Source organism: Lycium barbarum, chromosome 11, assembly GCF_019175385.1.
Source record: "Lycium barbarum isolate Lr01 chromosome 11, ASM1917538v2, whole genome shotgun sequence".
NCBI lineage: Eukaryota > Viridiplantae > Streptophyta > Magnoliopsida > Solanales > Solanaceae > Lycium > Lycium barbarum.
The window spans coordinates 69,641,291-69,666,945 of record NC_083347.1 but is presented as its reverse complement, the minus strand read 5'-3'; the positions used below and the strand labels follow the sequence as shown (position 1 = coordinate 69,666,945).

At 38.3% G+C, this 25,655-nt stretch overlaps 2 protein-coding genes across 2 annotated transcripts; both read left to right on the top strand.

Moving 5' to 3' along the window:
- Positions 1-707: 707 nt before the first annotated feature.
- On the top strand, positions 708-1,931 carry LOC132619890 (uncharacterized). The gene has a single exon (XM_060334651.1). It carries the CDS (start codon positions 708-710, stop codon positions 1,929-1,931), a length of 1,224 nt encoding a protein of 407 aa, XP_060190634.1.
- On the top strand, positions 1,932-4,190 carry LOC132619889 (uncharacterized). Its single transcript, XM_060334650.1, has 3 exons — positions 1,932-2,232; positions 2,349-3,261; positions 3,383-4,190. Exons 1-3 carry the CDS (start codon positions 1,932-1,934, stop codon positions 4,188-4,190), a joined length of 2,022 nt encoding a protein of 673 aa, XP_060190633.1.
- The last annotated feature ends 21,465 nt before the right edge of the window (positions 4,191-25,655 follow it).

The window sequence follows — 25,655 nt, the reverse complement described above, 5'->3', positions numbered from 1 at the left end:
GTAATTTTATAAACTGCTAAACTCAAGATTTTGTGTGGTCGATAGGAACTTGTAAGTATCATTACTTTTATATAAGAAGTTGCTTATTTGAGCTGGACTTTGTGAAGTTAACTAGTGGACTGGTAGGCTAAAATGTTGTTATATTAGAGTTGCAACAAGAATAATAAGTTCATTTAGCTATTTACTGTTTCTTTTTTTAAGGCTTGAGTGTTACTATAACAAAATGGTTAGCTATAATGGTTATGTCAGTGTGAGCTTGCTTATATTGTGCTAGTAAATAACCCGAATAAAGGAGGAGGGTGGTGGTAGCCAACCCGCGTAAAACTTGCGAGATTAAATGGTATCACTTTATCAAAAAGTGTCATTTCCAGTGAGTAAAAAGAAATACTCTTCCACATAAAAAAACTCAGATTTTGTACTTCTGTGGAGAAAGATTGTGAACAAGGAACACCTAGTTAGGAAGTTTAATTTATACTACAGAACTGGACCTTTTTAGATCTGTACCACCCCAATTTCCTGGACTTGATTTAAGTGCATCTATGTTCAAAGCTTTGCTTTACCTAAATCCTGACTTCACTGAACATGTCTAGAATTTTATCTTTATTTTTTATTACTTGTTGCTAAAGGGATCTGGTGATCTTGACTTCAGTTTCTAAGTTTAGCATGAATCTTAATTTTGGTGATTTGCTTGTGATATGTAGGATTAAATGGATAATGGAGATAAAAGTTGGATGAGTCACCTAAGATGGACAGAAGAGTATGTTGATGGAGTGAATTATTTTCTTGATAAGGCATTTGAACGAGCTTCTCAAGGAAATGAGATATTATGTCCTTGCAAGAAGTGCATGAATCGCTATTGGCATTACAGAAATGTGGTGGAGGATCACTTGGTTGTTCATGGTTTTGTTGATAATTATACCAAATGGGTTTTTCATGGAGAAGGGGTTTCATCGAGAAATACACCGCATCCAATAAATGACGATGAAGGTTCTAACTTGCGTGATGACATTGATGGACTACTTCATGATACATTTAGAAATGTAGAGGGTGAGTCAGGGCATGAAGAAGTAGTGCGACACGGTTTATCTGCAGATGCAAAGAAATTTTTTAAATTATTGAAGGAAGGGAAACAAGAGTTATATCGGGGTTGTGAAAATTTTAATAAATTGAGTTTCACCATTCGGTTGTACTTATTTAAATCATTACATGGTTTGAGTAATGTAGCATTCTCAGACTTGTTAGATTTGATAATAGAGGCATTTCCCTTTGCTCAGATACTAGAGTCTTTCAATAAGGCTAGACAAGTGATTAAATGTTTGGGTCTTCATTACGAAAAAATACATGCATGCCCTAACGACTGCATGTTATTTTGGAAGGACAATGAGAAAGCAGATAACTGCTCTGTCTGTGGAACTTCTAGATGGAAGAGTGTTGGTGATGCCTCGACTAATTCACGCTCTAAAATTCCTGCGAAGGTTTTAAGGTACTTCCCCTTAAAGCCTAGGCTACAGAGGATATTCATGTGTTCTGAAACAACTGTTGCAATGAGATGGCACGCTAATGAACGACCCAATGATGGAAATTTAAGGCATCCTGCTGATGGGGAAGCATGGAAGGATTTTGATCGTTTGTACCCAGACTTCTCTCGAGATCCTCGTAATGTTAGATTGGGTCTTTCAAGTGATGGTTTCAACCCATTTAGAACCATGAGTATTTCTCATAGCTCGTGGCCTGTTATGTTGATGAACTATAATTTATCACCATGGATTTGCATGAAGTCGGAGTATATTATGTTGTCAATGATCATTCCAGGTCCATCATCTCCAGGAAATGATATAGATGTGTATCTACAACCACTAATTGCAGAATTGAAGGAACTATGGGAACCTGGGATAGAAACATATGATGCTGAAACCGACCAAACATTCTGAATGCGTGCAGCCTTATTGTGGACAGTTAGTGATTTTCCAGCATTAGCAATGCTTTCAGGATGGAGCACCAAGGGAAAATTGGCATGCCCCACTTGTAATTATGACACATGCTCTCAATATCTCAAACATAGTCGTAAGATGTGTTACTTGGGGCATCGTAGATTTTTGCCTTCTGATCATCCATTGCGAAAAGATAAGAAGTCGTTTGATGGTAAGAAGGAGCATAGACCTGCACCTACACCTTTGTCGGGTATAGAAGTGCTTGAAGAGCTACATGAATTCAACAATGTGTTTGGAAAGGGCAAAAAAAAAGGCCTCGAGATAATAAGGGTCCGTGGAAAAAAAGATCTATTTTTTTTGAATTGCCATATTGGGCACATAACAAATTGAGGCACAATCTTGATGTGATGCACATAGAAAAGAATATATGTGACAGTTTGCTTGGGACTTTACTGGAGATAGATGGAAAGTCAAAGGATCATGTAAATTCTCGCTATGACTTACAAGAAATGGGGATACGAAAGGAGCTACAACCAATAGAAGATAATGATAGAAATGTAAGTTTGGCTCAAGCTTGTTTCTCCATGAAGCCCGAACAGAAAAGGTTGTTTTGCACCGTCTTGAAAAATGCCAAATTACCAAAAGGGTGTGCTTCTAATATATCACATCGTGTGCAAGTGAAGGAGATGAAAATATCAGGGTACAAGAGTCATGATGCTCATTTTATAATGCATTACCTGCTCCAGGTTGCCGTTAGAAAAGTGCTGCCCAAGATTGTTTCATTAACCTTGATTAGATTGGGCAATTTCTTTAGAGCTATATGTAGTAAGGTTATAAGTAGAAGAGATCTTGAGAAATTGGATTCTGAAATTGTTGAAATAATATGTGACCTGGAAAGGATTTTTCATCCAGCATTTTTTGATATAATGCCACATTTACCTATTCATTTAGTGAATGAAATTAAGCTTGCGGATCCGACTCATCTTCGCTGGATGTATCCCAATGAGAGGCACATATGTAAGTTGAAGACGTTCGTTCGTAATCGATCTTGTGCAGAAGCATCAATAGCAGAGGGTTTTTTGGCTGAAGAGTGCTTGACCTTTTGTTCAAGATACCTACGCGATGGTGTGAAGACAAGATTCAGTAGGTACGAGACTGAGGATGATGAATGTGCTCAGAATTTGTCACCTATATTCCATAAGATAGGTCATCCAATTGGAATTGAGAAGAAAAAGGATTCGACTTTTATAATGGATCCACAGTTACGTTATGAGGCACATCGATATGCCTTATTCAACACTGGAGATGAACAAGTTGAAAAGTTTATCGAGTAAGATCAAATACATAACAATTACTTATATTTTAAACTTCATTCATTTTGTTATGATAACGCCTGTTAAGCTCAATTTATAAAGTCCTAAATATTAAATTTCAAATATTCATGATTGCAGGGAACATAAGAATGTAATCAGTAATCATACTAGATCAAACGCATGGGCAAGAGCAAGGAATCATAGTCGGGAATTCAGCAGTTGGTTTGAAGAGAAAGTTAAAAATGTTGAAGTACTCGATTATCTAATATGGCTATCTAGAATGCCTAATGTGGTGGGAAAGAGATACACTGCATATTTCATTAATGGATACCGATTTCATACAAAAAGTCGGGATGCCCCACGAAAGACTCAAAATAGTGGAGTGACGCTAGCAGCAACAACAGATAGTTTTGCTAGTTCTAGGGACCAAAATCCCATAGATGGAGAGGTTATTTATTATAGAGTTATTCAAGATATCATTGAGATTGATTATTATGGCCATTTTAGTGTTGTACTGTTTAGATGTGATTGGTTTCATAATGAAGTAGATGAATATGGGTTAACTCGGGTATACTTCAATAAGTTATGCAGTAAAGATGATCCTTTTGTGTTGGCATCACAAGTTCATCAAGTTTTTTATGTGGCGGATCCAGTTGAGAAAGATGTTTATTATGCAAGGAATAAAGTCCCTGTTGATTTGTATGATCTAGAGAAAGAGAATTGTCCTAATATAGGAGACACATTTTGGAGGGAGCCTAATGATGACACTGGTCCCTCAACTAGATTAGATGAAGGTGACGTTAGATGGTCAAGAGAAGATGTGCCCGCTGATGTCATTGATATTCCATCTAATGCACAACATTCAGAAGAAACAATTATGGAAACATCGGAAGAGGAGGATGAGTTCGATGATGCTGATTGGGATTCCATGGAGGAAAATGATTAGACAATAAAGTTCTGAACTCTTTTTATATATGCTCATCATTGTTTCATTTTTTATTTTGAGCGTCTGATAAATGCCTTTTTTTCATACATATTTTATGATCTTTTCTTGAATTTCTACAAGAATATCCCTTCTTAATGCAGGCAAATCATATTTCTGTTTGACTGTTAATTTGCCTATTTTGTGTGAACTTTTATCTATTTCTACTTAGATTAATGCCCTGCCTACTTATAGTAGAACTCGAGTTCATAGTCCTAGTTTGTGTCACAATAGTACTAGATAATATAATCCTACTGCCATTCTGATTGATTTCGTTTACAGCACTGATATTCTGCTAACCAATTTTATATTTCATATTCTAAAACTTGCAGAGACTTGAGTAATCATGAATCAAGACGGGAGTTTAAGAAAAAGCAAGAGAGTTAAGAACTCAAACTTCATTCCACCTGGATCAGTTGCATCTTTGCTAAGCCAAAGAGTTTTGAATCACAAGCACAAGCAAAACTCAAAATACATTCCAGAACCTTATGTTAATAAGTTAAATGATAAGCATTACAAGCACAAGCAGAACTCAAACTACATTCCAGCTGGATCTGAAGTGGAACAAGTGCAGCAAGTGTGTCCCGATTCTACTTGTCTTGCAGCACAAACAGTACATGAGCAAGTCTTGTTGGATTCCACCACTCCTGAATCACGAGAAGCACAAGAACAAGTGCAACAAACCTTACAACTTTCCAGCATTCCTGCATTACAAGCAGTTAATGAACAAATCCAACAAGATCCACATGATTCTACTAATCTTGAAGCAAATGACCAATCTGGCGAAGGAGGCAAGATTTTACAGATTTAAACTACATGCACTTGAAATTAGAATTAGTCTTTATCTTATAAAATCTGATAGTTGTATTGTCTTGATTTAGTTTTAGAATTAATTTTTATCTTACTAAAAATAGTTCATAAGCAAGTAGGCTCATGTTCTAAAATTACTAAATTTGAAATAGGTCCGGACCAATTGTCTGCATAACTATAAACTGTTTGGTTCATATTATTACAGGCCCTTCCACTCAAAAAAATAAAAAGAGGTGGAACACAAATGCAAAGTGTACATGGACGGAGTGAGCGCAAACTGATCGTGCTAAATGAGTTGCACCAACCCATTGGTCCTACTGAAGCAATTGTGAAAGAGTTGGGTAGCTTCCTCGGCACATTGGCAAGGAATGGGACCTTATGTCCTCTGAATGTGTTTAAATGGAAGAAATTGAAGACACATGATGATATGTGGAACTATACCATGGTTTGAATTTCTCAATATTCCAATTTTTACTTGAAAATATTTCAGATTTTTTGCACTAACCCAATTGCACCAAATTGTAGGAGAAATATGACATTCCTAAAGTTGCGAAAGAATGGGCTTTGCGAACAATTCAACTTGCTTGGAGAAAGTCTAAGAATGGGTTGAAGAAGAAACACTACTATCGCTATGCCAATGACGAAATTCGAATGGCAAAAAGGCCTAAAGAAGTTTCAGAATCTCAATTTAAGGCTCTCCTCGAATATTGGAACTCCGATGCGGCTCAAGTAAGATATAAATCATAGACAACTTTCTTTTCTTTAAATTAGTGCCTTATTCAAAAGCAAAAGATATCTGATTTTTTTTTTTGTGATTTTTGTTGTAATGGCCACATAAGCTAAATGATAACATCATCTATAGATCTTACCGTTGATATAATTATGTAAAGTTATACACAAAAGGAATCGCGCATAGCTTGTGGATGATGTGAAGATATGTTATGACAACTTTCAGCTGTTTCGATAAGTTGTTGAGAGTAGCAGGTGTCTCCTTGAAAAAAGTATTGAGTATGCCATCTTAGTGTATTAATTCTCATTAGATATATGGGGTTATAGCAGTTTGTTGATTTGTTGAAAATGGGAATTACATTGCTGTTTCATGGGGAATTTTTGTGATTTTGGTTGTAATGGCCACATAAGCTAAATGATAACATCATCTATATTTCTCTTTTTGGTTCTTTATTTGTTTATTTTGTTTCATATTTAAGTATTGGTGACAAACTCCTTCCACCTTGTCTTTCCTTTTCATGCCTTACTTTTATTTTGGTCGTCTAAATGTAAGGCACTCATAATCTGCTGCTTTAACGTTCCCTTTTTTCGTGATTCGACGTATTTTCACCTACTCCTGAAGTCTTTAGAAACTAGAAAGTGATACATTAGGCAACAATCTTGAATGAGACGAGTACTGGATCACAGTAGCTGAAAATCCCTTATCATCTCCTATATACATTCGATGGTACAAACAACATGTCTTCGCAGTAACTAGCAACCAGTAGCAACCTTCAGATATTCAATTTATGCCCTTCATCTATATAACTTTTGGCTTCTATTATTTCACTAACTCATATTTTTGCAGGACATGTCCAGAAAAAATACAGAGAATCGAAAAAAGTTGAGGTATCCACACACTGTTGGCAAAACAAGTTTTGCTATAACCCGCGAGGTTTGGTGTTTTCTTGGATTGTTCATTTACTATGAACTTGTTGACTTTACTTGGGAAGATTTTTATGCTATCTTTTATCTAACTAGAAAAAAAAGAAGGAAAATCCTGAAGCTTTGTCTAGTAAGGAGTTTTTTGTGGCTACTAGAAGAAGGAAACCAGGCCGAGTATACAAGGACTCATATGAAGATACGGCTAGCAAAATAGTACGAAATTCTCTAGTTAAAGGTTTATCGATATCATTTGCTTGTTCTTAAATATTGGATTAGTTTTATTTACTTGAGCCCCCTTCTCTTCAATCTGATTTGTAGGATGAAATGGAGAGAATAGAAACTCAAGAAAGTGAAGATGGCAGTCAATCAGTTGACGCATATCTATCAGTAATGGGACCTGATCATCCAGGTCAAGTAAGATTGTATGGACGTGGGGTTACCAAGACTCTCTTGAAATAGAAAGCGGCGGATACTGGACTCTCTTCAAATGTTACTGATGAAATGGAGAAAAAAATGGAGGAGATAGAAGAGAGGATGCAACAAAGAATGCAGGAAAAATTCAACGCGCAAAAGGATACCATGGAACAAGATATTACAATGAAAGTCATTGCAAAAATTCAGCAGCTAAATCCAGAATTCCGACTTGATCCTAATATGTTAAGGTTCAGTGTTCGCTCACCCGGAGAAGCTTCCTCTACACCTGGTAACAATCAAGGTCAGACTTATTCTGATCTCTTTCTTGCCTAAACTTAGTGAAATCTTATGCTTGCTTGTTTTTTTGATTTTCTTATGCTAGCTGATTTTTTCTTGCTGACATTACTGAAAAGTAGACTTTTTCCTGAAAAGAAAAAGGAATCAAAGTTTGCTTGGATGATTATTTGTATTTCTCTATATGTCTTTTACTGTTAAGTTTTTTCTTGTTCAATTCATGAGTTTGTATGTGTTTGGACTGTTGAAAGGCAAACTGAAAAAGGGTAGCAAGTCTTTTTTTTTTGGGGGGGTAAGTAAAACATTTTATTACCATGGATAATATTTACAAACAAACTAGACCCTCTAGAACTGGACAGCCCCAGTTTTAGCCTCAAGTAAACACGAGCAAACAACTACTACCTTTCGAATCAAACATTACCAACATATAACACCTATACTGTGTAGGAAGCTAAGGATAAAAATTGAGAGTGACCATCATTCTAGCCAGCCTAGGAAAGGTATTTACTCGACATAAAACATCCTAGATAATTATCCTCACAACTTGGTCACCAAGAATTCTAAAAGACTTTGTTGTTTCTGTTTTCCCATATGTAGGGGACAGTGGCAGCCATTGCCATCCTATATATCTTTGCCTTAGAGCTTTTGTTTGTAGCAAAGTTCACAGCACATTGTAGTTCATCATGCCATCTCATTGCATGTCTAGTATAACCTTGCAATTTAAGAATTTTGCACCAGATATAAGAAGATATAGGACATTAAAAAAAAAATGTTGAATGGATTCCTCAGTAGCTTCACACATTAGACATGTTTGGTCATTGATCATGCCTCACTTTAGCAATCTATCACTAGTATAAAGCTTGCCTTGGATTATGAGATAGAGCACAAATACCCATCTAGGATAACCAGCATTGCTGCAGGTCATTTTCGTCCACCAAACCCTTGGTAAGTCACCCCTTAGCATGTTGTATTTGTGCCTTATAGAGTATAGGGTAGCAAATTCTTAAAGCTAAAAGCTGGGGATAATCCTGCAAAGAACATTACTAGTCTTTAACTTGCTGCAACTTGTTTGCCATATTTTAACTTGAATTAAACTAATTTATTCTAGCTTTTATAACATCACATCTCAACCAACAGAACCTCTTTTTTTAAGTGGACATGGTAAATCTATCATGCTTGGTTTAATAGAAACATCTTTTCTGGTGATAAATCCTAGTTCATCTTATTTGCCGAACATTTCTAGAATAAGATGACAGTCTTATGACTTGATTAAGGTTGGCTAATTTCTAGCATAGGCTTCACTTTACCACCTTAGTTTATGATGCAAACTTAGCTTAGATAAGCTATTTGCTCCATTTTATCAAAGTCATTAAGGTCTTGGGTTCAAAATTCCACTTTTCCATACAAATATTTAAAACCTGGGGCTTAAGGGTTATATTGAAAAAAAAAAAGGAAAAAAATAACAGATCTTTTCTGTCAAAAATGCTAAATTACTGGAGGAAACAGATCTAGCCTAATTAGAATGATAAAGTGAACTTGTATAACTACAGAAATCCATACATTCCAGTAGGTGGTGGAAATAGAATTACATCAACTGTTCTAAATAATAAGCTAGTTTTTGACCAATCTTGCTAATAAAATTGTTTCTTTGAAGTGCAATTTTTCTGTTAATGTGCTGGACCAGCTGAAATTTTGTATGTGTCCCAAGTCTGGTCCCTTTGGTGCACAAATTGGCAGCAATGCAAAAAACCAGCAATAGGGCTGAACTGCTACCAGTTGCTGCAGTCTTTCTTTGGAAAAACTAGCAGGAATCTTGAATGTATGGCCTTGTCTTGTGTCCTTGTATGTTGTCTCTGGTATATCTTGCATTGTTGTCCGGACCTGTTGAGGTGCAATACCAATAATACAAAGTTATACATGCTTCTGATACCATCACAACAGCCATCCACCAACAACCACCTTATTTGCACAAGCTGTCCAGCCTACTATTCTGAATAATAAACCAGTTTTTGACCAATCTTGCTAAGAAAATTGTTTCTTTGAAGTGCAATTTTGCTGTTAATTTGCTGCACCTGCTGAAATTTTGTATGTGTCCCAAGTCTGGTCCCTTTGGTGCACAAATATGCAGCAATGCAAAAAACCAGCAATAGTGCTGAACTGCTACCGGTTGCTGCAGTCTTTTCTTTGAAAAAACCAGTAAGAGTCTTGCATGCATGGCCTTGTCTTGTGTCCTTGTATGTTGTCTCTGGTATATCTTGCATTTTTGTCCGGACCTCTTGCGGTGCAATAGCAATAATACAAAGTTATACACGCTTCTGATACCATCACAGCAGCCATCCATCAACAACCACCTTATTTGCACAAGCTGTCCAGCCTTTGTGCAACTAATTAAGTAGCATACTATGATGTACCTCTTCATATCCCATTAGACTAGGATCATGAGTATACAAGTTAGTCACTGCAGACCCAAACCATGTCCCTGCCTGTACCATACCTGAATCACCAATATTTCTGATTTCCTTATTTTTCCATCTACTCACTTCCTTTATACCAATAACCAGCATCAAAATTTGCTCCATCCCTTCATTATTAGAAAACAACATCCACCAGAATTCCCTCAAAAACATGATGCAGGTGTCATCACATACTGTAGTCATCATCAACTCACTGCATTTCTGATGTGAAAAACTAGACCAGTTAGCCTGATTATTTTCAAAATGTATCAGTGAAGGTCTTCGTATAATTTTTTAATTCCTCGAGTTGTTTGTGTAATTTTAAGCATATTGTACGACTTGTCTCTCTTTCTCCGTTTTGGTTGATATTGATTTTTTCTGTATTTAAATTGTAGTATAAAATTGGTATCCGTTTATAATAAGTTGTATCTTTGTATTATGTGCATGTGCGTTTGAAGGGTAGTGACATTATTCATTCTCTTTTGTAGGTGTCGAAAATGAAGAAAGGGAAGGAGACAATGAACACGTTGATCTTACTTGAGAAGATCTTTTATGAAGCTTGTACATGTTCTAAGAATCTTTTTGCTATCGAACATGTTGAAACTTATCCTAAATCTTGAAATGTAAAACTTAACTATGCATTTTGGGTTGAACATTTTGCTTTTACGGGTATGTTGGATTAGGAATGTTGGGTATATATTTTGGACTATGAATTAATGTTGGACATTTTGGATTATGATGAATGTTGGATATTTTGGATTATGAAAAATTGTGCTTTCTGATTTATTGAATTTGTAATGCGTGTATATATATATATAACCAGGGCCACTATTTCAGATAAACCGTTGCAATAGGTCATGAGAACCGTTGCAATAAAGGAAAAAGCATGTTGCAATAACCTCTACGAAACCGTTGCAATAGCTTCAAAAGTCGTTGCTTAAAGGTCTATTATGGGGACAGTTGGAAACCGTTCCAACTAACACACAAAACTCGTTGCATCAGAAAGAGGAGCAACCGTTGCTGTAGATATGGCTATAGCAACGTGTTTTACCAACCGTTGCTGAAACTGTTGCCATAGATATATGGGCACGCGAGCAGATGGAACGCACCTTAAACCGTTGCTATAAATATCTTGCAACGGTTCTGATATCTATAGCAACGGTTTTCTCGGCGTTGCCATAAGACTATTTTCCAGTAGTGGGTCTAATATGTATATATATATATATACATATATATATATATATATTGCAAAAATCTGACCCGACATGGTTTTATACGGACACTTATACGGTCCGTATATTTTTATGCGGTCCGTATAAGTCCATCAAAGACTGGTCCAATCTGTGACTATTATACGGATCGTATAAAGTTATACGGACCATATAGTTGGTCGTATAACTCACCCTTTTTCCGAAAATGCTCTCATCGATTCGTTTGATATCCGATCCTTATGGAACCTTCTTAACACTTGTCTAACACTTCATTAACAATTCAAGGAACCTTATGACTCATCCTCAAGACCTTCCTAAATAGTCGTTGGCTCGATAATTATAGAACATTTCCCAAACACAACTTATACTTCACTTTCCTCTGACGAACTTAATCTCACCAATTCTTATGACTCTAAATTATTATTGCATACACTTGAAAGCTACCAAATATCCTTCTTATGGTCCATGCTCACCTTATGCTTACTCTAGTCTACTCACAGTACGACAACCCAAATTTCTGAGGTGTAACAAGTACCAATGCAAGAATACCCTTCCCTTTACCCCATTCCAAGGGGCGGATGATTTTCTAGGTGTTAAGCAACCTATAAAGGACCTTATTAATCATTAATCACCAATTTACAACAACATTCTATCAATACTCCCATTACAAGCAGTTTTCATGGTCAAGACACCATTTTCATCGAACTCTAGGTCTCCATTCACTTAGTTTATGACTCAAAGTGTTCAATTCATGATTAAGAGAAACTAACCCAAGCCTTTAGATGATAACTAAGTGATAATAACCATAACCCATCAAGTTTAGAAGGTTTATTAATATTCTAGGGTTTCTGTTTCACTTTCACCATTAAAGACCCACGAAAGGGATAACAATCATGAGGGAGAATGGAATGATAGAATGGAATAGACAGAACTTACCTATCAAGAGTTTCTTGCCCTAGCTTGGAATTTCACCCTAGGTGCTTGTTAGGAAGTGTGTTGGTGTTTTGTGAATAGAGAATATGAGACTAAGTATAAAAAATTCAGGCCACTGTTTTCCGTCGACTGCTGTAGCGGTCATAACGCTGCTACAACGGTCCTGATCGCTATAGCGGACCTAAGGGAATTCGCTTGATCGATATGTCGGTCTTTCCATCGCTAGAGCGATGCCGCCATAGCAGTCCACTGCCCGCCACAGTGGCCACTGAGGACATGGATGGTCGCTGGCATCGGTACTTCCACGACCGCAGCGGTCCATTTTAGGAAGTGAGCTCGACTTTTTTCCAGTTTTTCCCCCTATCACCTAACATTTCATTTGAGGCCTCAAAAACACAAAACAAACTTGTACATAAACATAAAGACTCCCTACGAATCCGTGCCTCGGAATTCCCAATGGAGTTCTAATTTTCTACATCACCCCCCGACGGACTCAAGGAAATCAAGTAACAACCACAAACAAGTCAAGTTTCAGCTCATAAGCTCACACGATTGAGTTTCTACTGGTTCGTTCTCCCCTTAGAAAGGTTATATTTGGTGGGGTGATCCTACATTTCCCATAATAACCGGAAGAGTCGTTACACCAGCTATAATTTAAAACTCCGTTCGTCCCCGAACGGACAAAGATGAGAAATCTAGGGAGGAGTTACCTGTCTCAGCGAAAAGTTGAGGGTACTTGCTACGTATGTCAGATTCTGTTACCCAAGTAGCTTCTTCCACCGGACGATTCTTCCACTGAACTTTCATAGAGGCTATTTCCTTGGACCTCAACTTGCGAACATCTCTATCTAAGATAGCAACGGGCTCTTCCTCATACGATAAATTCTCATCTAGCAAAATCTAATCCCAACGGATTATATAGGAACCATCACCGTGGTACCTTTTCAAAATCGACACATGGAACACCAGATGAATGCCTGATAGACCTGGAGGTAAAGATAACTTATAAGCCACTTCTCCCACATGTTTAAGGATCTCTAATGGCCTAATATACCTCGAGCTAAACTTACCCTTCTTCCCAAACCTCATCACACCCTTCATGGGTGAGACCTTCAAAAACACTTGCTCTCCTTCCTCAAACTCAAGATTTCAGACTTAGCGGTCCTCATGCTCCTTTTTCCTACTCTGCGCTGCCAGAAGCTTGGCTTGAATCACCTTTACCTTCTCTAGGGACTCTCAGAAGGTCGGTACCCCACGGCGTCACCTCGAACGCATCAAACTATCCAATAAGAGACCTACACCTCCTTCCATATCAATACTCGAGTGATAGCTATTATTGTAGGCAAACTCGGCCAAAGGAAAGAATTGATCCCAATGCCCACCAAAATCTATCACGCATGTACGAAGTATATCCTCAAGAACCTGAATAGTCCGCTCAGACTGCCCGTCAGTCTGAGGGTGGAAGGCTGTGCTAAGATCTAACGTCATGCCTAACTCCTCATGCAAACACTCCTAAAACCTGGATGTGAACGTGGTTCCCCTGTCGGACACGATAAAGATAGAAACCCTGTGAAGTCCAAGCACCTCACGAAGGTAGACTTTAGCCAATTTCTCCGCATCATAAGTTATCTTCATCGGAATAAAGTGGGCAGACTTTAGTCAACCTATCAACAATAACCGAGATAGAGTCAAACTTCCCTAGCATCTTCGGAAGTCCCACCACGAAATCCATGGCTATCCTTTCTGCTACACCTAGAAACTTTTCACGTCATGTGCGTTGTGAGTAAGCTAAAGTAAGCTCGGAGTGGTCATGAAACCCTTATAAGGTTAATGAATACTCTTTACAAGTATTAAGAAAGCGTCTAAAGGTTCCGGGATCAGTAGAGCCTCTTCTCAGCTATTTTGGTGCACTCCACTTGTTCCAGAGCAGCTATCTATTTTGGTATGTTATGTTTGATGTATATGTATGTGGGTACGGCAAGGTCCCGTCCCATCCTTTATACAGTTGATACTCCAGTAGAGACCTGTAGACAGTCGAGTACAGTTAGACTTGATGTAGCCTTGTCAGCTTCCACTCTTTTGTTGTATAGTATGTAGCAGCCATGTCGGCTTGCACTGTTATATGCTTATATGCACAGATAATTGATGGTTCTTAAAGTTATCCTAATTTCAATTAGCATGGTTCAGCTATGAGTCTTATGGGCCACCTACTTGTCTAGTAAGGTACAGGTACGAGAGTATGGGTGTTTGGTCAGTAGTGGCCAGGCACTCGTCACGACTCAGCGGATGGGTCGTGACAAAAGTGGTATCAGAGCAGTTCCTTCCTAGGGTTGTCTACAAAGCGTGTCTAGTAGAGTCTTATTTATGGGTGTGTCGTGCACCACACTTATAAGAAGGAGGCTACAGGACATTTAGGATGTTTCCATTCTTTCTATCTTAGATCGTGCGATAGAGCTGTGAGATAAGAAGCTCCTTTCTAATGATTTGTTCTGATTTCACCGATGCCCCGCAAGAAAGCTATAGCCACCCAAAAGGGCAAGAGAGTGGCTGGTGAAGCCACTAGCCGTGTTCAGCAAGCTACTAGGGCTCAGGGTGAGTCCCAGAGTCAAATTCCATCCCGGACTACACATACTTCGCCTCCAGCACCTGCCCCAGTGCCCCCAATTCCTCAACCAGATGCCCCGAGCCAGGATGTGCAGGATGTTGTACAGCTATTGACCAGATTGGTAGCCACCCAGGCTCAGCGGCAGGGAGTTAGCGTTGACTAGGAAGATCGAGCTGGCAGTGCTAGGGCTAAGACTTTCCTCGATTTACTCCCTCCAGAGTTCTCAGTGTTGAAGCAAAATATGGACCCTCAGGACTTTATTGATGGCATGCAGAGGACCTTGAGGGTTATGCACGCTGATGAGGTTGAGTCAGTGGAGTTGGCTTTTTACAGGCTACGTAACATCGCAGTGCAGTGGTATCGGACATGAGAGCTATCTAGGGGAGAGAATGCCCCTCCCGCCGTGTGGTAGGAGTTTTCAGACACCTTTATTCGCCATTATTTATCACTAAAATATCGACAAGCCTGACCAGATAGATGTTTGCGTATTGAACAGGTCAGTATGAGTGTCAAGGAGTATTGTGTGCACTTCGATTCATTGGCTAGGTATACCCGGCCATGGTGGCTGATATGGAGAATAGAGTCCATCATTTTATGGCTAGTCTAGGGCCACATCTAATTGATCAATGCACGACAGCTGCATTACAGCGGGGCATGGATATTTCCCGCATACAGGCATATGCGCAGAATTTAGAGGACCCTAAGCGCCAGTGAAGAATGAGGCGTGAGCATGATCGGGGATGTAATAAGAGGACTAGATCTTTAGATATGGCTGGTGAGTCCAGGGGAAGACAGAGACAGCAGCATTCCTGGTATCCCTTTCATTTAGCAGGAAGTGCACCTCCGCAGTTTTCAGCTCAGGGGTTTGATCGCTCTTCTTATTCTGGAGTGGGCCAGAGTTCCAGGGCATCAGGTTCTCAGTATAGACCAGAGTCAGACCAGATGAGGCCACCTTTTCTACAGTGTGCCCAGTTTGGTAGACCACACTCAAGGCAGTGTCAATTTGGGTTGGATGCCTGTTACGCCTGTGGCCGGCCTGGCCACGTGATGAGTGAGTATCCGTCAAGAAGTGGTGTAGGTATTACTCAGCGTACAGGGTCCGTAGCTAGTTCCTCTTCAATTGTACGCCCTCCAGGGCATAGCTCTAAGGCACTAGTAGGACGAGGTAGAGGAAGAGGTGGAGCATCTAGCTCGAGCAGTCCTCAGAACCGCATTTATGTACTAGCTGGTAGACAGGATCGTGGCGTCTCCTGACGTTGTTACAGGTATAATATTAGTTTCCTCCTATGATGTATACGCATTGATTGACTCCGGATCTACTTTACTTATATTACTCCATTTGTTGCTAGTAAATTCGGGATAGAGCCTGAGTCTATTAAACCTTTTGAGGTGTCTACGCCTGTTGGTGACCCAGTCATAGTTAGGCGAGTATATCGGGGTTGTGCAATTATAGTGTGTAATCGTCACACCATAGCAGACTTGATTGAGTTAGACATGATCGATTTTGATGTCATTATGTGTCACGCCCCAAAACCCACCCTAGACGTGACCGACATCCGACGTCATGAACAATATCTGAAGAACCTAAACAACACAATAATAATAATTGAACCCGCCAGGTTCAACCTTCGCCTCCAACAGTTTATAATATACAGGTAAACAAATCAGGCATATATGAATTAATTCAGCGGAAGTCTTTAGTAATCAATATTTATCAAACATAACAACGTGCCTGAGAGTTAATCAATAACTCAACAACTACCCACAAGAATGTATAATATGGAGCTCCTAGGATAAAGAGATAATAGTTTGACTCGTCGGGACGCAGCCCAAAAACTAATAATATATGAACGACAAAATAGGGTGTCCCACGAATGAACGTGTGGACTCACCAAATCAGCAGCAACAGCAAGTCCTTCCTAAGCGCCTGAAGTATCAAGAACCTTCTCTTCTCCATTACCTAACTGTTACACCTCGAAAATTTCTCCGTGAACGTACAATGAATAGACCAACGAAGAGTATGAGTGTACGATGTTTTACTAAATAGGGAATGACGATTCATGAATTTTTGGAAATAAGAAAGTTGTAGAATTTCAATTCAGCCAGTGGTCGTAAAACTTAATACGACCCGTAAAGTGATTTACGGACCGTATACTGCCATCGTCCTCCAACGTTCCAAAAATTTCAACTTTCTGTCCAAAGTTTAAATGGTAAAATACAACCCAGTTTACGGACTGTAAACTGAAATACGGCCCGTAAACTGTGGCCGTAAACCATCATGACCTCTAGCAAACCTTTCTGTTTTTTATATGCTTAAATACGACCACGTCATACGGCCCGTAAACTAGTATACGGTCTGTAAATTGTGGTTTACAACCACTGTGCACCCCGACTGTTATTCTTTAAAAATCAGATTTTGAGTTATTAAAAAGGGACCCTAAGCTCATTTTATTTCATTTCTCATCTACACAACTCAGGAGAACTCTAGAACATTCCAAACATTTCATCCACAAGAATTTAAGGGAGATCAAGACCAACAACACATAATCCATGAATCAAAGTGTATGAAACTCAAGAAAAGTTCATCTTCCTCAAGAAAACCAAAGGAGGTGAGATAGGGTTTTGGTGCTAAGAAGAGAAACTTCATTCAAGACTTGTTCAACCATCATCCAAGGTAATTTTCATGGCCATTTCATGTTGTTTAAGGTGTTGGAAGGTTAAGATACCCGAATTGTAGAAAAAGCATAGCAAATGGGTCATTCAAGAGTGAATAGTGTCATGATTGAATGGTAGTTGAATTGAATCATGAATGTTAGTGTGTTGTGAGTATGAATATGTTGTAAATGACATGTAGACCATGAGATAAGTGTGATACATAGGAAAATACGATAGCGAACCCAAAACCATAAATGTGGGAAAACATAGAGAAATGGTGGATCATGGTCATTGTATACGAATAATAATTGTTGATTGCTATATTGTGAGTGTTGGGAGTTGATATGGAATACGGGAAAAAGTATTATAAACAAAGGAAGTGCTGCCCAATTTTCTCTAGAAATAGTAGTGCGTTCTTATGGTTGATTGACTAATGTTAGTGCGGATCCTCTTTTGAAGGTAGAGGCGTGATATCGAAGGGGAAAAAGCGAACGCTAGGTTGCTTAAATGAAAAAGGTATGTAAGGCTAGTCCCTTCTTTCTAAGGCATGAATCCCATGATATGATATTCCTTCCTTCTTCATGATTTTCCCTACGTATCAGAAACTATGAGTCTACGATTATAAAGAGCATCACAAGATAAACAAAAGAGACACGTTACAAATATGACGATGTTGATAATGAATCTAAGTATAGAAGTCATAAACCTCATGATATGATATTCCTACGAAGTTAATGATCCTTATATGATTCCTATGATAGTAGTTTTCTTACTTTTCCATGACTTTCCTACTTTCCGGAAAACTAAGAGCCTATGTTCATGAATAGCCATATAGGATAAGATAAGAAGCATGTTACAAATGCGGTAATGACGATGATCAGTCTAAGTCTAAAGATACTAAGGCCTACAATATCATAGTTCTACAAGGCTAATGATCCATATTACGCTCCATTGATATTGTCCATCGACTACACTCACCTTATATGCTAATTCCTTCAAGGTGAGGCATAATGCTTATGAATGCTCCATAATGGACTCGGGGGTTCTCGACCTTATGTCACCCCGACATTGTTATAGATTATCCATAAGCCTTAATGCATGTCCTATGACCAATGTTCCGCAAAGTTATGAGTCTATGTTCATAGAGGATTTCATATGAGATAAAGGTAAGAGATATGCAATATAAACGATAGTGGTAATGTTTTTCTTAAGCCTTAATATTATAAATACTATCATACGATAATTATATGAAATTCATACTACGAATAAGATGTGACTTTCATAAATTGTTTTTGAATTTAATGTGTGCATTAATGAAAGGTTACGAAAAGCTTACGAGATGTATACGATGACAATGATGATGATGACATATAATGATCGTTGTGTGATGCATGTGACATGGTCGAGCCACTATGTGGCCGAATATGGAAGATACGTATGTGATATTGTCGAGCCACTACGTGGCTGAATACGGATACTGTCGAGCCTCCATGTGGCCGAATACGGATATTGTCGAGCCCTACGTGGCCGAATACGGATAATGTTTTATGTGTATGAGAAGCTCCCGCACTGCTATGATGTATTATATGACATGATGATGTATACGCTATGATGGTTCATGTACGATGATTATGTATATGCGATATATGAATGAAATGTATTCACCCTCAAAGGTCGCGCAGGTTTTGCCTTCACCTCATGACTTATGATTTCTCTATTATGTTTGTTTCATTCATGCCTTACATACTCAGTATAATATTCGTACTGACGTCCGTTTTCTTTGGACGCTGTGTTCATGCCCACAGGTAGACAGGGGGACGGCGCAGACCTTTAGGAGCTACCAGCAGATTTGCAGAAGCACTCCATTATTCCGGAGGTGCTATTCGGGTTATACTTTTGTGTGTATATATATGTATAAGTATTGTGCGCACGACGGGGTCTTGTCCCGTCCATATGTCTAGTACTCTAGTAGAGGCTCGTAGATACGTATGTGTGGGTTATATGGTCTCACAAGGTCACTACTATATATACGTAGGTATGTGTACATTATCTTTTGATAGCAAAAGGGCTTATGTATATAAACGTATTTATGTTCTGCAATGGAAATGATTTTCTTATGATTATGAGTTTATGAACGAAAAAGAAAGAGGTTTAATGAGTATAATGAGTAGTAGAACGAGCGGTGCTCGGTGGTCAGCCCCGGGTACCCGTCACGACCCCTAGCTGGGTCGTGACAGAAGTGGTATCAGAGCAGTTCAGTCCTAGGAAGTGTCTACGAAGCGTGTCTAGTAGAGTCTTATTTATGATGTGTTGCGCGCCACATCTATAAACAGGAGGCTACAAGGCATTTAGGATGGTTACTTTTCTTTCATCTATAAGATCGTGCGATAGAGCTAAGCCGTAGGAAATGAGATTCCTTATATTAACCCCAGATTGCAGCAGGAGAATGGTAATGATAGAGGAAAGTGATTGATGACAATGAAGGTTACGGAGGTAAGCCCCTTCGTCGAGGCTACGTTATCGAAATATGTAATACTATGATGATGAATTGATTGTCAGAAAGTGAGTCAGTGTTCATATGATAGAGAAATTGATTAAATGTGCCTCTTGATGATAAGTTCAGTTATAAGTTGTGAACTAAGAAAATTGAATAAACCAGAACAAAGATATGCGTCGAATAAAGTAAGAATGTTGAGATATGATTGAAATGTAAAGCTGAAGGATGAAAGAGAAAGTAAATAGGAAGAGGTTACAGGGCAGATGGCTACAGGACCAGGTACATCTTGAAGTACGATATATGAGGTAAGTTTCGACATCCTTTTGCTTTTACTTGAAATTGGGAGCCCTGTGTGGCTGAGATATGTCGTATATTTATATATATATATATATTGGCCCTGTGAGGCATTGTTGGTATTTGCTGCGTGCAGGTTTTGAGATAGTAAGAAATATAGAGGAAACTCTGCCGATATGTTTCTAGAATCTAAAGGAGATAAGATATAAGCTTGCAATATGTCCTAACAGGAAAAGTATGTTGTGCAAAAGAGTAATGGCATAATGCGATTAAGTTAGGAGTATCGTTAACAACTACTAGAGTTGAGTTAGATACTATTGAATTGAAAGTAATGGCAGTTATAAGAGCGACATTGATGCGGTAAAGAGAGATGCTAGAATAAAATAAGGAGGTTGGTAGCACTAAAACATGATATAGAAGAGGAAGGGTAACTCCCATAGAGTGTGATACGGAAGTATTGATTGGAGGGATAGGCATGAGAAAGATACGATAAGTTTATTAGCACAATAAAGTAACAGCACCCGGAGACAGAGATACGAATAGGAAGGGTTATAGTGAATGTGAATACATTGGTGAGATAAATTGAGGAGGAAGGTAGGTAAAGGAATAAGAATGAGAATAGAGAGAACAGGAAATATACGAAATACGCATGCTTAAGAAGTAGTTGTGTTATGGTTAAAGGAAGATGCACCTCCTACGAATATCCTATACCAAGTTAGAAAGAGTAAAAGTGCATGAAGTAAAGGGTCCAAAAGGTTGTGAATTGGAGCGGATTTATACATTGACTTATAAATACCAAATGAGCTAATTTCTCCGTGAACATACAATGAATAGACCAACGAAGAGTATGAGTGTACGATGTTTTACTAAGTAGGGAATGACGATTCATGAATTTTTGGAAATAATAAAGTTGTAGAATTTTAATTCAGCCAGTGGTCGTAAAATAGAATACGACCCGTAAAGTGATTTACGGACCGTATACTGCCATCGTCCTCCAACGTTCCAAAAATTTCAACTTTCTGTCCAAAGTTTAAGTGGTAAAATACGACCCAGTTTACGGACCGTAAACTGAAATACGACCCGTAAACCATCATGACCTCTAGCAAACCTTTCTGTTTTTGATATGCTTAAATACGACCACGTTATACGGCCCGTAAACTAGTATACGGTCCGTAAACTGTGGTTTACGACCACTGTACACCCCGACTGTTGTTCATTAAAAATCAGATTTTGAGTTATTAAAAAGGGACCCTAAGCTCATTTTATTTAATTTCTCATCTACACAACTCAGGAGAACTCTAGAACATTCCAAACATTTCATCCACAAGAATTTAAGGGAGATCAAGATCAAAAACACATAATCCATGAATCAAAGTGTATGAAACTCAAGAAAAGTTCATCTTCCTCAAGAAAACCAAAGGAGGTGAGATAGGGTTTTGGTGCTAAGAAGAGAAACTTCATTCAAGACTTGTTCAAACATCATCCAAGGTAAGTTTTGTGGCCATTTTATGTTGTTTAAGGTATTGGAAGGTTAAGATACCCGAATTGTAGAAAAAGCATAGCAAATGGGTCATTCAATAGTGAATAGTGTCATGATTGAATGGTAGTTGAATTGAATCATGAATGTTAGTGTGTTGTGAGTATGAATACGTTGTAAATGACATGTAGACCATGAGATAAGTGTGATACATGGGAAAATACGATAGCGAACCCAAAACCATAAATGTGGGAAAACATAGAGAAATGGTGGATCATGGTCATTGTATACGAATAATAATTGTTGATTGCTATATTGTGAGTGTTGGGAGTTGATATGGAATACGGGAAAAAGTATTATAAACAAAGGAAGTGCTGCCCAATTTTCTCTAGAAATAGTAGTGCGTTCTTATGGTTGATTGACTAATGTTAGTGCGGATCCTCTTTTGAAGGTAGAGGCGTGATATCGAAGGGGAAAAAGCGAACGCTAGATTGCTTAAACGAAAAAGGTATGTAAGGCTAGTCCCTTCTTTCTAAGGCATGAATCCCATGATATGATATTCCTTCCTTCTTCATGATTTTCCCTACGTATCAGAAACTATGAGTCTACGATTATAAAGAGCATCACAAGATAAACAAAAGAGACACGTTACAAGTATGACGATGTTGATAATGAATCTAAGTATAGAAGTCATAAAGCTCATGATATGATATTCCTACGAAGTTAATGATCCTTATATGATTCCTATGATAGTATTTTTCTTACTTCTCTATGACTTTCCTACTTTCCGGAAAACTAAGAGCTTATGTTCATGAATAGCCATATGGGATAAGATAAGAGGCATGTTACGAATGCGGTAATGACGATGATGAGTCTAAGTCTAAAGATACTAAGGCCTACAATATCATAGTTCTACAAGGCTAATGATCCATATTACGCTCCATTGATATTGTCCATCGACTACACTCACCTTATATGCTAATTCTTTCAAGGTGAGGCATAATGCTTATGAATGCTCCATAATGGACTCGGGGGTTCTCGACCTTATGTCACCCCGACATTGTTATAGATTGTCCATAAGCCTTAATGCATGTCCTATGACCAATGTTCCGCAAAGTTATGAGTCTATGTTCATAGAGGATTTCATATGATATAAAGGTAAGAGATATGCTATATAAACGATAGTGGTAATGTTTTGCTTAAGCCTAAATATTATAAATACTATCATACGATAATTATATGAAATTCATACTACGAATACGATGTGACTTTCATAAATTGTCTTTGAATTTAATGTGTGCCTTAATGAAAGGTTACGAAAAGCTTACGAGATGTATACGATGACAATGATGACGATGAGATTTAATGATCCTTGTGTGATGCATGTGACATGGTCGAGCCACTATGTGGCCGAATATGAAAGATACGTATGTGATATTATCGAGCCACTACGTGGCCAAATACGGATACTGTTGAGCCACCATGTGGCCGAATACGGATATTGTCGAGCCCTACGTGGCCGAATACGGATAATGTTTTATGTGTATGAGAAGCTACCGCACTACGATGATGTATTATATGACATGATGATGTATACGCTATGATGGTTCATGTACGACGATTATGTATATGCGATATATGAATGAAATGTATTCACCCTCAAAGGTCATGCAGGTTTTGCCTTCACCTCATGACTTATGATTTCTCTATTATGTTTGTTTCATTCATGCCTTACATACTCAGTACAATATTCGTACTGACGTCTGTTTTCTTTGGACGCTGTGTTCATACCCACAGGTAGACAGGGGGACGGCGCAAACCTTTAGGAGCTACCAGCAGATTTGCAGAAGCACTCCATTATTCCGGAGGTGCTAATCGGGTTATACTTTTATGTGTATATATATGTATAGGTATTGTGGGCACGACGGGGTCTTGTCCCGTCCATATGTCTAGTACTCTAGTAGATGGTCTCACAAGGTCACTACTATATATATGTAGGTATGTGTACATTATCTTTTGATAGCAAAAGGGCTTATGTATATAAACGTATTTATGTTCTGCAATGGAAATGATTTTCCTATGATTATGAGTTTATGAACGAAAAAGAAAGAGGTTTAATGAGTATGATGAGTAGTAGAACGAGCGGTGCTCGGTGGTCAGCCCCGGGTACCCGTCACGGACCCTAGCTGGGTCGTGACAAAAGTGGTATCAGAGCAGTTCAGTCCTAGGAAGTGTCTACGAGCCGTGTCTAGTAGAGTCTTGTTTATGATTTGTTGTGCGCCACATCTATAAACAGGAGGCTACAAGGAATTTAGGATGGTTACTTTTCTTTCATCTCTAAGATCGTGCGATAGAGCTAAGCCGTAGGAAATGAGATTCCTTATATTAACCCCAGATTGCAGCAGGAGAATGGTAATGATAGAGGAAAATGATTGATGACAATGAAGGTTACGGAGGTAAGCCCCTTCGTCGAGGCTACGTTATCGAAATATGTAATATTATGATGATGAATTGATTGTCAGAAAGTGAGTCAGTGTTCATATGATAGAGAAATTGATTAAATGTGCCTCTTGATGATAAGTTCAGTTATAAGTTGTGAACTAAGCAAATTGAATAAACCAGAACAAAGATATGCGTCGAATAAAGTAAGAATGTTGAGATATGATTGAAATGTAAAGCTGAAGGATGAAAGAGAAAGTAAATAGGAAGAGGTAACAGGGCAGATGGCTACAGGATCAGGTACATCTCGAAGTACGATATATGAGGTAAGTTTCGACATCTTTTTGCTTTTACTTGAAATTGGAAGCCCTGTGTGGCTGAGATATGTCGTATATTTATATATATATTGGCCCTGTGAGGCATTGTTGGTATTTGCTGCGTGCAGGTTTTGAGATAGTAAGAAATATAGAGGAAACTCTGCCGAAATTTTTCTAGAATCTAAAGGAGATAAGATATAAGCTTGCAATATGTCCTAACTGGAAAAGTATGTTGTGCAAAAGAGTAATGGCATAATGCGATTAAGTTAGGAGTATCGTTAACAACTACTAGAGTTGAGTTAGATACTATTGAATTGAAAGTAATGGCAGTTATAAGAGCGACATTGATGCGGTAAAGAGAGATGCTAGAATAAAATAAGGAGGTTGGTAGCACTAAAACGTGACATAGAAGAGGAAGGGTAACTCCCATAGAGTGTGATATGGAAGTATTGATTGGAGGGATAGGCATGAGAAAGATACGATAAGTTTATTAGCACAATAAAGTAAGAGCACCCGGAGACAGAGATACGAATATGAAGGGTTATAGTGAATGTGAATACATTGGTGAGATAAATTGAGGAGGAAGGTATGTAAAGGAATAATAATGAGAATAGAGAGAACAGGAAATATACGAAATACGCATGCTTAAGAAGTAGTTGTGTTATGGTTAAAGGAAGATGCACCTCCTACGAATATGCTATACCAAGTTAGAAAGAGTAAAAGTGCATGAAGTAAAGGGTCCAAAAGGTTGTGAATTGGAGCGGATTTACACACTGACTTATAACTACCAAATGAGCTAAGTAAATACCTTCTTGTTCGGATTGCTATGCCGATTGTATCACTCGATTACAAAACTGCAAGATGTGTATGTTAAGACCTCCCACATGAATTATCGTAGTTGTAAATTATGGGAAACATCATAAATGAGATATAGTATAGTAAGGGATATATGAATTAAAGATTTGAAGGTGAGGCAACGGATTTGAGAATGGTACAAGTAAAACCCTAAAAGGGGGGAAGCGAGTAAAGATAATATAAGTGTAGACATTGAAATGATGGACTCTAAGATGTGACAGATATAGACTCTAAAACAAAGAGTGAGAGTTGTGCAGAAATAAGTCTAATGATGGGTAAATGAGTACGATTACGAATACAAATACGGATGTGGATACTCGTATACGTATAGAAATGTATGTACACGAATCACGCAAGAACGATTATACGACTTGCAAGTGCTTATGCGTCGCCGATGAAACCAAGTGAGTACTCAAAAAGAGGAATAAGAGGTAAGCAAGAATAGTGTGGTTATGATACTCCGAGTCAAAGGAAAATATATGGCGAAATTTCGTAGAATCCTGAATAGTTTAACATTCGAGG

Coding starts and splice junctions, on each gene's coding strand:
- LOC132619889 (XM_060334650.1), top strand. CDS start 1,932: ATGCGTGCAGCCTTATTGTGGACAGTTAGTGATTTTCCAGCATTAGCA. Junction 2,233..2,348: donor CAACAATGTGTTTGGAAAGG/GCAAAAAAAAAG, acceptor TGATGCACATAG/AAAAGAATATATGTGACAGT. Junction 3,262..3,382: donor CAAGTTGAAAAGTTTATCGA/GTAAGATCAAAT, acceptor TCATGATTGCAG/GGAACATAAGAATGTAATCA.
- LOC132619890 (XM_060334651.1), top strand. CDS start 708: ATGGATAATGGAGATAAAAGTTGGATGAGTCACCTAAGATGGACAGAA.